This window comes from Haplochromis burtoni, unplaced genomic scaffold (assembly GCF_018398535.1).
Source record: "Haplochromis burtoni strain Fernald_Lab_line unplaced genomic scaffold, NCSU_Asbu1 Contig_187, whole genome shotgun sequence".
Lineage (NCBI taxonomy): Eukaryota > Metazoa > Chordata > Actinopteri > Cichliformes > Cichlidae > Haplochromis > Haplochromis burtoni.
The window spans coordinates 519,921-532,770 of NW_024582548.1; the positions used below are offsets into that span (position 1 = coordinate 519,921).

A 12,850-nucleotide genomic window follows, 5' to 3' on the forward strand; every position below is an offset into this window, starting at 1 on the left:
AGGGTGTAAGGAGGGGTGCTTGTCCAAATTAATAACTCGAGTGTATAACTGTATCACTCTGCCACAGTAACAGGGAGTTGCACACTTGCAAGCAAAAGCTCAAGTTGGGGCTTGTTTTTATAAAAACTCAAGGAACCATTGGTGCAAATATTATATTGTTACTCGTCACTTGTGATTCTACAGTTAATTCTTCAAATCTTTTATCTAAGCGTCTTAAATAGGAGTGGTAAAGGTTTTCAAAATAAAAATAAAGCAATAGCATCATATTTTCTATATATGTTTTAGCAGCTGCATAATAGGCTGTGAACCAAAGATGCTCAGGTTTCTGACAAATCTGAGCATCGCAATTTTTATCTTATTCATACATGAAGCTGACCTGTAAATGTGTACGTAACTTTCAGCCTAACTTGTTTGCTTGTTTGTATGTATGTGAATATGATTAAAATTCAATGTAATTGTGTGGTAATGTTTACCACACCTCTCCATCTATCTTTTTTATTGTTCTGCTCCTTTTTGTCTGCTTGTTTAAGTGTCAGTCTCCTGCTCTCTCTGTTTTCTTGTTGCTCAGGAAACTGTCATTTCTTTGAGGTGAAATATTCCACTGTTCTATTCAAAGGCATTGGGCACACTTACTGTAAGGGTTTTCCCCGATTACATGCGGCTAACGAAAAGAACAATTCCCTTCGTGAAGCAGCTTAACTAGAGATTGAGAGTCTTGCTTTGTAATAGAGGCTAAACAAGTATTATTTTATTTGTGAAGAAAACAAATATACAAATGCTTTCATTAAAAAAAAAGATTATGAAAGGCATTGTCTGGGGACAAACGTATGGCAAGGGTTGGGTGCACATGGGCAAAAAATGCCTTTAGCTGCTGAGTCATCAGTTTGATGTTGGAGGGCTGGATATTTACTTCTCTCTTCCCCTCGATTTCCTATCTTCACTGTGCTTTACAATAAAGACAATAAACTACAAAACTATTTTAAAACAATTTCTTTGGTTTGGTATTTAACTAATAAACTATTCTTTTAATTTTGCAGAATTAATAAAATGGTTCATACGGGCTAAATATCAGTGCTTAAATATTTGCTAAAAAATTAGTTAAAAGTGTTAATTAATAACAAATAATAAAATGGTAATGCAATAATTTAGTAATGCAAAAATATTTATATTTTAAAATGATATTATATTATTTTAAAATTAGGCAATCATTTTATCTTATATGTATAAGATATAAGATCTTGTGTATGTGGGTATATATAGGGCTGGGCCATATTATACCGTTCACGATAATACCGGTATAATGTTAGGCAACGATAGGAAAACGAAATATCGCGATAGAATGGGAGTAAAACGCGCATGCGCAGTGCCTTTGTTTTCATACGCACATGGCCGATTGTTGAGTGAAACAGATGAACCAGAATTGGTTTGCAAAAATGGTGCAACTTCAGTGATGTGGAACTGGTTTGGTGTTTGTCCGTCAGATACACAACAAAGCACATTTTTTTGCAGAACATGCAAGCGGCCGTCGTTATTGTCGTATTTGTCGGACTAAGATGCTCTTAAATCTGGGAGTAATCTGGGTCCTAAACTCCGTATCCTTCAGGTCAAACAACACTGCAGCATCACTTAGAGTTAAAAACTGTCTAAATTCTTTCATCTTTAATAAAACGATCAGCATTGCTGCTTTACCAGGTGTAACTATAAAGTTTAACTTCCAGGCATCCATGAAAACAAAAGTTATTACATTTAACGGAGTTAGAAGTTAGCAGGAAGCTAGCGGAAGTTAGCTCGCTAGTTTCGCTAGTTACCTAAGCATGATATAGCATGTTCTGACTGAGAGATTTCTGAAAAAAAAATCAAACGTACAGCTCTGCTATCACTTCCAACATAAATGAAGACAGGAAACTAAACAGCAGTGACGTTTGTAGGGTTACTGAAGTTGGGCTAGCTGGTATATAATGATGTGCTACGTGATCGCTAGCGACACAGCTATGTTAGCATAACATAAACAGTGAAGCTGGAGGACGAACACTAACACTTTCCCACTTATAAAAGTTAATGTGAAGGTTCTTCATGGTTAGAGACAAATGCAATCGCATGGCAGGATGCTGTAAACGGACCAAACTTCAGTCAGGAGAACAACTGAGATAATCCATCCACAATACGAGGTTAGTCATTAATATACTGCAACAACATGGGAATAGAGCAGCTGCCAGAGAATTCAACATTAATGAATCAATGGTACAGAAGTGGAGGAAGCAAGAAGAATGAGTTTAATAAAGTTTGATTTATCTGACTGCTTTGTTTCGCTTAATGTGCCTTATAATCCCGTGCACCTTATGGTCCGAAAAATACGTACTGCACACTGCAGTTTAATGTTGCAAAGCACCTCTTTTTAACTTCAGTGGATATTATACATGGTTATGCTCAGGATATGTCAGCCCATTTCTACTGGAAATGCCTTTTGGTTAAACTTTCAGCAAGGAATTTGCATTTGCACTGTTACATTTTTATAAAGCTTTAATGTACATAAAAACCAGCTTCTTGTTTAAGTGAAAATAAATGGAAGGTTGTCTTTTTGCGCTAGTAATGTTGTGGAGTTGTATTTTGTCTCGCATCAATTATATCGTCGGTTATATCGTTATCGCAAATTTTCAAATATATATCGTGATAAATATTTTTGGCCATATCGCCCTGCTCTAGTATATATATGAGAGACAGAGAGAGAGGTTTCTCATTTACTCCACCAAACATGTCTTGGCATTGTGGCCAAATACATCAAACTTTGTCTCAGCTGACCATAAATCTTTCTCCAGAAAGCATGTTGCTTATGGGCAGCAAATTTCAGTTGACCTTGAGGGCATCAATTTTGGAGTAGGGACTTTTTTTCTTGTTTGGTACCCTCTGAATCCATGGGGACTGCTGCTGTTCCTGCAGTTTCCAGCTCATGACAGGCTCGAGCCTTGGTGGTTCCTAACAGTTTCCTCTCATCTGAGGGTGACAGTTTGGGTCTTCTTCCAAACCTTGCCAAAGTGGTGACACATCCGAATAACTTGAACTTGCGTACAGTTGTTTGAACTGATCTTGGAATCTGCAGTTGCTTGGAAATGCCTCCAAGAGAACTTCTCATCTTGTGTAAATCTACCACTCTCCTTAGTTCTTATACTCTGTTCTTCGTACCTGTTAACCGAGTGAGTGTTTTTAAATGAGCTCAAAGTTATGACAGGCTTACTGGCAAAAAAAAAAAAAAAAAAAAAAAAAAAAAAAACTATATATATATATATGTATATATATGTATATATGTATATATATGTATATATGTATATATATCAGTTGAAACTACTCGATCATGATCACTAAAATAACTTAAAAGACATCACAGAACCTTTGGCACCACTTAAGAAAACATTTAAGTGATTTTATAATTGTATATCTATATTTAAGCTTGAGTGGGTTAGAGAAAGTCCAAAATAGATTCAGACTTTGTGCACCATGTGCAAACTTGTGCATCTTGTTTTTTGAACTCAGAATCATTGCTGTACAATGATTCGGTTAAACTATCATGGCGTTAACCTCATGATAATTGTATGCAAACTCCTGCCCACAACTGTAGTTCAAAGATGGATGTAACCATCAAGACGTCAACTACTGGTTTGTAAGATCCTTTTATGGAGCCTTCAGCTGCCCTTGAAAATGAGTACATCACACAATTATTATCTCACGTCTTTTGATTGTCAAGACTTTAATTAAATCGCCATAGTTAAGAAAATTAACTAATTAACTAACCAACGTGTTTCTCAAGCTTTTTTCAGTTCTAAGTCAATACCAACATTGTTTCTCACTGTGCTATGCGACAGATTGGTGTGCTGTCGAGGGTGTACTGTGCCTCTTGATTAGCAGAAGGAAATTGATGTATAGATAGATGGATTTTCACTCTTTGATAAAAGCATTTGTTGGTCACAAATGGCTCAAATATAATTTGTACTGAGGATTTTAACCACGTCTCAATTTCTTCTGCTTTAAGTGAGTCTTGAGCCTTTAAAAGAAGATGAATGTAGTAGAAAGATTGTTTTTCTCTTGTTTACTTAACTGTCAAGTTAGCTACCAGGAAAGTGCCTAACACAAAAAGAAAATCACACAGTGCCCAGTGTGATTTAGTATAAATCTTTGGCAAAATTTTAACAGCCATCTGTTTTTTGGCAGTAATAGAAATGCTCAGATGTATCAGAATTGCTCCACATTTGATTGACATAAGTCTCTTGGTAAATAAGATGACATTTTTTCAGCCTGTCAGTTATAGAACTTTTTCCTTTGTATCCTAAAACTAAATGCCATTGTGAAATAATTGAAAGTGGCCATATAAGAGATTTGCATTTGATGGTTTCACAGAATTACTTAAAACATACTTTATCGATAGTATCTAATAAAGTAAGCATGTCAGTAGTTAGATAATATTGTTGATATTTTTTCATGTATAAGAATAAAAACCACCCATCTTATAGTATGTTAAAGTATTCACTCAAATTTTTTAAAAAAGTACCGCTTACCCTTTTTGTGGTTAAGTGTGTCGTGTGAGGTGATTGAGAAAAATTGGTGAGTATTGGGTTATGTAGGTCATGATTATGTGGTGGCCTCATTGGGTGTTAGAGGTGATCTGAGGCAGAGGGAAGAAGTGCCCTTTATGGGTGGCAGAGTAGTAGATCCACTGTGGAGGTGTCTGGCTGTCTGCCCAGACATGCCATGTGGGCTTCAGATGGCTGGATGAAATGAAAGGAGAGAGGGGCACACACTCTCTAGCTGCTGCTGATCACGAACAGCAGTTTTGTGACTCGTTTACTTTGCGTAAAGCTTTTCTTTGTTTCTTTTTTTTTTTTTTTTTTTTTTCCACATGTTCTGGCTGTTTTTCTGTGTGTTTTCTTATCTTACACATTAAAAGAAGTTTTTTTTTTGTGGTTTGCTGGTAGTTGACATACCAGCACACAGAATAGTAGACCTGCCACCAGGACAACTAAAGCCTCTTGCTGCTTTCTCAGGATATGAAAGAGACCACCAGTGACATCAGAGAGACTGAACTAGGCTAATGAAATCTCCAGATGCCAGCCTTCACCACAGCCACTTTGATTAGTCAGGTTTGTTCTGTTAATGGGCTGTGACATGTTTCGTACCTGTAAGATTGTGCGTGTCATGCTTAAATGTGACGATATGTCAAGTCATATCTTTATCCTAATGAAGTGATCAGATTGGGAGCAGCTAGTGAAGACAGCTTTTTTGCCCTTATCTGTGTTGTTGTCATTGCTGAGCTTCTGTGAACCAAGAGCACGATCCTTTCAGTCCTTGTCGTGGGAAAGACTGAAAGACTGAAATTACATCGCTCTCATGGTGGACTATTTTGAGCTCCCAAAGAGAGTGGCAGAGGGCAGGCGGCAGGTTCTAGTGACTCGTCCATACTTAGAGCAAGAGAACCCCTCTTGTCCCTCCAGCCTTCAACTTTTTACTGCTCAAACACTTTGCGATCTTAAGGAGGAGAGAAGTGGAAGAATGCTGTGTGCCACAATGTCAGGTGAGTGTGTGCCTGCACTCCCAGACTCTGCCCAGGTGTGTTTTGAGTGTGTGTATTTGTCTAGACTAAAAGTCACTCAAACAGGTGTCATCACAATAAAAAGTGTCATGATATTTGTTAGAAATAATATTTAAGCTTCTCTGGATAACTGAAGGAGGCATTGCATTTTTTGGTTAACTTGGAGAAAAAGGTTTCATCTGAGCTTAAATGTTCATCAGCTAATTTTGCCAGTTAGTTTTTGTTTGCATTTTTTCACCTTTACTATGTTAATTTCTCTTTTGCCTGAGATTTTTTATTTAGGACATAATTTAATATTTGAATATTTAATTTCTATTTTAAGCTTTTTGGTCAAACAAAGTTGTTATTAGTCCTGAGGAAGTCAAGTATTTTGTTCAGTTAGTGACAGTTTTTAATCTCAAGGCAATAATATCTCTATGAAAATGGAGGTCAAACATCAGTCATATGTGAAGTCAACATGTAGAGTAAGATCACCACGTGGGTGACCCCCAACCCTACTGATTTAAGAGATTCCTAGCACCTTGTGTGATGAATGAGACGTTTATTTCCTGGGGCGAGGCATGAGCAACTATGTATGGCATCTGTCTTGTTTAAATTTAGTGTAACTGAAGCTACCGCTGGCTGCTCTGTATCAACATGTCAGAGACTGCATTACCCCAGAGAGAAAGCTGTCGTACTCCTGCATCTAGTTTCATTTATTTTCTGTCTTTCTCCTGTCCCCTTTTGTCATGAGGTGTGGCTTGCTGGATCAGGATTTGGGTGATTTAAATCCCATTTTAGCTTAGGCTGTCCCTCAAAGCCAAATTTCTGTCAGTGTCTGGTAATGGAAGCTCTACTAATTCAGTTTCTCCTAAGTCCTTCTGTTCTGTTTTTAATGATCAGGTCTAGACCAGATGATCAAACTATTAACTTATCAGTCGTAGAACACTTCCCATAAATGAGAAAATGACTTGAAGCTAACCAAAAAAAGAAGACTTCTGGAGTAAGTTTTCAATAAGCAGCCAATGGGCTGAGTATACTTACTCTACTAGATGTAGATGTATGGAATGCAGACCATGTGCACATAATAACTTGTCAGGTTGTTATGTAAACTTCTGGTGCCTTAGGCCAAAAATCAATAATAAAATTTTTACTTAGCACAATTTGGCTCTTGCTATGTTAAAATAAATTGTGTATACACTGTCTTATGAAGAATTATTATAGTACTGTTAAAAGGTGGTGGTACACACTGACACACAGTGTGGTGTAAATATTATATCTGGTGATTTTCATTTGACATGAAATGTCTTTTTTAGGTTGCATATGACTATAAACACAATTTTGTTGGTATTTAAAAAAGGTTTAACTTTGTAGAGCTTTGAAAAAAATGTGAAGGAAGGGTTTCTAGGTTTTGAGTTCTATCTGGATATATAACCACTTCTATTTGTATTTTTTGAAGGGGAAATTGCGGTCTTCCTGTTTGCTCCTTGATTGTTTCCTGCTAGTTTTTCTCCTTTTTTTGGGCCTGATTTCAAGCTGATGATAAAGAGTAACATGGATGTTAGAAGGTACTCCCCAAAACAGAGCTGGTGGACCCTTTTTTTGAGGGTACACCACTCTTATCATGTCATTTCGTCTATCTGTGTGAGGAACTTAAGAGAATGTTTCTTTTGCTGCAGTAGTGTAATTTACTTATGTGTCAAGTTGGGTCAAGGCCTACAGATTTAGATACTTTTGAGATTAAGAATGTGTTTGGATATTCCAGAAACAAACCATGTACAAAATAAATAGCTGGCTTTGAAGAATTTAGTCCCTTGTACAAGTGTAGTGTACTAATGCCAACTCTTCCATCTCTATCTGCTCAGTATTTCTCCTCACACACTATGCCTCCTGTGCTTTCTCCTTTTCTCTGTCTCTCTTTCACTTACTTGCTCTGTTCGTTTCTCCCTCTTCCATGCTCTTTTTCTCTCATGCTCCCTCTCCCTAGTTGAGTTTTTCAGGCACATGCACAGTCAGCTCTGACAGATTGTTTAAATGTCACCCCTGCTAGCAGTAGCCTCTGATGTTATCTCCTCTGGGTTATTGCAGGCCATCATGCAGCTAGCTTTCCTGCTCCACTGAAAACCAATACGTGCCTGTATCATCAGCAAGCTTTTGTGATTACATGTATATAGACATAAAAAACTGGTTGTTTAGAGCAGTGAAATTAAAGGGGGGATAGGGGGAACTTTGACCATGCATTTTGACATAAAGGATGAACCTCTTTACTCAAAAACAGGGGATTACATGCAGAACTGGTCACTTAGGGCAAAACTACTATGCGTTTTGGGCAATATTGAGAACATTATTTGAAATTACTTGAATTTTACTTATTGACTACAGAAACATGCAAATATTACACTTTAAACTTACATTTTTAAAAGTTTATTTTGCAGATCTTCACCTGAAAACGTAATTAAAATTTAAATAAAAAAACTGAGACATACGAGGCTGTCTGCAAGTACAGGATGCAAGACAGGAGATGAATGGCAATTAATCTAGCATAGCTCACCGCACTAACTGAAGTTAGCAATCCAAGACTAGCTGAAGTTCTGTGATGCTATGGTCAGGTCAAGGTGGTCATGTTTAGGCGCGTTTCTGACTTGGCGCCTAACTCTTACTCCCACACACTCTGTTGAGATGCACTGTTGGTTCCTCAGCCAAGCACTTTCATCAAAATGTGTGATCCTGTGGTTCCTGTCACACTGAGCAGGGTTAGTCTTGCAACAACACATCAGTAAGGTAAAGTGAACCTGTCTCACCATGGTTTAACCCCCGCTTGTGTTCCCTGTTATTTGGTGAACAAATCAATGCTTTGTGAAAGCAAAACCCCCAACTGCATATTGAAGGGAGTGTGCTGTTTTAGAAAAAAAAAGACAAAAATGTGGTACTGTGACTGTTTTGTTGATTTTTTTTTTTTGTAATAATAGTTGTATATCATAATTATGATTTACACGTGCAACAGGCTAATTAGTTTTGTTGTTGGATGAAGACTTTTTTTGTCATGTTTGGCTAGTTTAATTTTCTTTAGCACCGCATTGTTTAAGTTCTTCAGTTTTTAATTATAGCTTATAAATCAGTTTTATATATGAAATTTACATTAAGAATTTCATTATGAATTAATCTAATAGGTGCACTAAGTATTAACCATTAGTGAGAGCTTTTTGTAGTATTAAATAAATGTCCCTCAAACACAGTTAGCGATGTGTTTGAGGTGGATCTTGGTACTGTGGTGAGTATTTAGTTCAGGTGGTTACTTGGCACTCTCTGTTTATCCCATAATGTTATCTCAGCATGAGGTTGTTAATTAGGAGCTTAATTTAGCTGCCGGCATATGTTAACATTGGCTTAGCCTTCCATTGTTAAGCCTCTGCTGGCTGGTGAGTCTTCTGTGACAGCAAAGGAAGGCTTTTTGATGTAATCTTAACATAACATTACAGGATAAGACAGTAGCACGTCTCTGCTGATGCAACATTAAAGTGAGACTCCTTTCTGAATATTATGCTTTATACGTATATTTTACTTCATGACTCCAGATAGATCCAGCCTGCCTCATTGTTCATAATATCTTCATTTCTCTTTTGCTCCATCTCAATAAATAATATGTGTACACATACCCAGCAACCTACGCAAAGAGAGATGTCTAGTAGATTTGGCCCAAACACAGTCAAAAAAGTTTGGAGCCATAGGCATAGACCAGCCCTCACAATATGATTGTGCAAGTGCGTCACAGACGATGTGTTTAGAACTGCTGGCAACCAGCCAACTGCAGATTTCTTCAAAGACCCAATAGGAAATCCTTAAATTCACTTTTTATGAGCTCTTCTGGTAATTATAGTAAAAATGAGTTTGAACCCAGAAGTTAAAAATATAAGTAATGTGTTTAATCTACATTTTTCTTAAATATTTATAAAATAGTTGTTGCCAAATCATTGTAAATTGTTCACCTAAACTGGCACAACAGGGTGTTTGATTTTTTACGACTGGTTACAGTCATTAAGTCGCAGTTAGTTGCTGACTCCGTTTTTGGTATCACAGCAAATTAGGCCTAATAAATTCCTGACATTGAAGTATTAGATGTTGATTACATGGAGAAAAAGGACTGATATCAGATATATAATATGTATCTGTATTATAGATAGTTGATAGATGTCCAAAATGTTGAAAGGAAAAAAAAAAGGAAACAGTTAAAACAATATTTCAGCTTTGTACATTTAGATGTTTTACTTTTTACTATACATAGTTAAGTTTGATCATTTCACTGATGTATATGGTGCAGTTCATGGCATGTTGGCACACTTGCTCTGGTCCATTGATCAGCAGCTCTTGAGGAGAACTGAAAGTGGATACTAGGCAAAACACAAAGACCTCTGTACAGGGGATGTAAGCAGAGCCTGTTCTAATCAACCTGCTTGCCCACCACAAAGGGAACCCTGGCTTAGATTACCCTCCTGCTCCAGCACCACATGCTTTTGGGTCTAGTTGGTAACCCAAGACAACAATATGTATTAGTGCACACGCACAAACACATGCAAAGATCGCTCAAATACCCATACAATAAGTGCAAAAAAGCACAGGAAGGCACAGAGGCACAACCACAGGCACACAGGAACGTACACACATTCATACACCACCCACTCGTTTATACCCATAGACTTGCACATAAGCACAAAGAGAGGTCGAGAGAAAGATCTTGGGCGCACCAGCAGAGACTTGCAGCAATGAGCAATGAGTTTGTCATCTTCTTTGGGGGAGACAAATCCTTCCCTCTCTCTGTAGTAAACTAGACTTTCTGAGAATGTGGGCCTGTGTGTCACTGCTGGTCACAAGACCCTGACACACTTTGTGTGCAGTGAAAGCAGGAGGCGGGAGGGACAAAGTCTCTGCGGATTATCCCCCAAGTGAGAATCCCCATGCAGTGTGACGGTCAGCCAGAGGCCCGTTGAGCTTCCTGTCAAGGAGCGAATACCACTATTGCCAGTGGATCAGGCTGCTCCCTGTGGTTACTGTAAAAACACAGTGGCCTTGGTGGTGTGTCAAAAACATCCACCATTCCATGCTTCACTGAAAGATCTCACAGTGAGGTGGAGCTATTATTAGCTTAGGTACAGCAAAGCCTCTTAGAGATCTTTATTTAACCAGATTGGCTGTCTAATGTATGGACACTTGAGGAGTTTGTGACGCACAGGGTTTTCAGGAACAGGGCAGAGGCTTTACAACCAGTACCATTGATAAAACAACAATGCTACTACTGTCCTGCTCCTCTCTTCTCCTCTGGTCTCCTCTCCTGCCCTCTCCTGCCCCACCCTGTCCTACTCCCCTTAAATGACTGGGGTTTGGCTCTGACAAGGGGGTTCCCCACCGCACACCAGTTTCCTTGCACTGGAAGGTTTTAGGTAGCAGGCTAATCTTAACTCAAAGCAAGGAAAGGGCTGTGAGCCAGGTAACGTTGTCGCCCCCGATCTGACCCTCATCTGCTACCTATTTTTTTCACAGTCTATTGAGGTGAATAAAAATACACAGAAGTGTAACAGTTGATAAACTTTCTTACCTCATTTTTACCTGTAATATAATAATAAATAAGCTACTATAAAACACAGAAGAACTAATATGATAATCACCATTAAAAGATATAAATTTAAACTTTGAACAACTGTGGTGTAACAGTTCTATAACTGAAGTTGACGAATTGTTACACCACTGATAACGGTAGGACTACCTGGCAGAGGGATTTCTCATTTGTCATCTGAGGAGACTGAGCCATGGACTTTTCTAGAGACAAGTTGCTCTCATTACTTTCACCAGGCCAACTCAGGCATCTAATGAAAAATCCAAGACTCCCTCACAGTGTTTTTTAAGTGTCTTGAATACAAACAAGATCCAAACAAAGTAATTATGTTTGGATGAACATAATTGCATTATTAATAATTATGATTTCTTTATTACATAATTAAATTATGTTGAAGGAGCATTAAAGTACATTTCTGCCTACTTTGGTTTATCTAGAAGTCTTTTTATTTAAAAGTCACCTTATCTTTATCAGATAACTTCCATTGTCTTTATAGTAATAAACCAGCTTAGCCTCCAAGTTTAACAAAAAAAACAAACAAACAAAAAACTCTGCAAGTAATGTATAGTTGTAGTAATTTGGGCACAGTAAAAGGTTAAGTTGGTATAATGTCAGACTTGTGGGCACATTTTGTGGCAAAGTTCACACAGTTTCTCATAATTTGTGTGAGTAGCACAAAGACAGCAGCTGATTACCATTCAGCCTCTGGAAATGGCTGACCCTATTTTTAAAATTAGTTCATTAGCTTGTGTTATTTGCAAAACCCAGACAAGAAAACTAGAGGATTCATATTAGCAGTCAGTTTATAACTTCTGTGACTGTTATGTAGCAATGTAGCAATTGCTAGTATAACCAAGCCCTTTAGCATTTAGCATAGCCTTACCGACTGCAAAAACTAATTTCCTGATTTGTGGCGATAGCTTATGTTCTTGTTATGGCAGGAGAACACTACTACATTATTTGAGTGCAATGTTACATTTTCCTTTCCTGGCCTGTATGGTGTTAAGCAACAGCACCTCCTCAGAGAAGCAAGAGGAAAGTATATTTTTTTTACTATTCTCTTCTTTCCATTTGGTACCTTCTTTCCTGTCCTTCTCTTTTAAATTTTTTTGTTTATTACGACAGTTAACTCAAATGATACTCTACTCTAAACATGACTGAGTGCTACATTGCACTGATATTTATAAATCTACTCCTACCTTCTCCTATTTCTCTGTAATTTTACAATTGTACAGTGCAAATATTTGAGAATAAAAAACACTCTTGCAAGATTGTCCTGGACAATATATGCAGCAGTTCAATAAGAAGTAGTAACATACATTAATAATGCACCCATAAGACCATGCAAGTCTTCCAAGCTAAGGTAAAAGCATCAGAATAAATGTAAATATTTTAATATGCAAGTGTTAGTTGAGATTGGAAGAAACAAATATACTTTTGTATTTACACTAATCATCATGACTGTGCATAGTTGAACATTTTTGCAGCCCAGACAAAAGAACAAACTGCAGTCACCAAAGTTACATGTTTATAAGTTTCTGTAGTCTGTCATTTCCCAGTTGAGGTTCAGAATCAGAGGATACACTTATTCAAATTAGAACAGCTTCCTCCTCCTCCTCCTCCTCCTTCTTCTTCTTCTTCTTCTTCTTCTTCTTCTTCTTCTTCTTCTTCTTCTTCTTCTTCTT

The 12,850-nt window shown here is 37.5% G+C and overlaps 1 protein-coding gene across 2 annotated transcripts in view; it reads left to right on the forward strand.

Moving 5' to 3' along the window:
• Window positions 1–12,850, forward strand: part of nfatc3a (nuclear factor of activated T cells 3a) — a 58,670-nt gene that overhangs the window by 3,356 nt on the left and 42,464 nt on the right. Inside the window, exon 1 of one of the 2 annotated variants that reach the window (XM_042225891.1) lies at window positions 3,325–5,560. The exons of the other annotated variant lie outside the window; for it this stretch is intronic. Coding sequence (XP_042081825.1) covers window positions 5,377–5,560 — 184 coding nt within the window. The 5' untranslated portion in view covers window positions 3,325–5,376. Of the gene's footprint in view, window positions 1–3,324; window positions 5,561–12,850 lie in introns of those variants that run through there. 2 annotated transcript variants of the gene reach the window in all.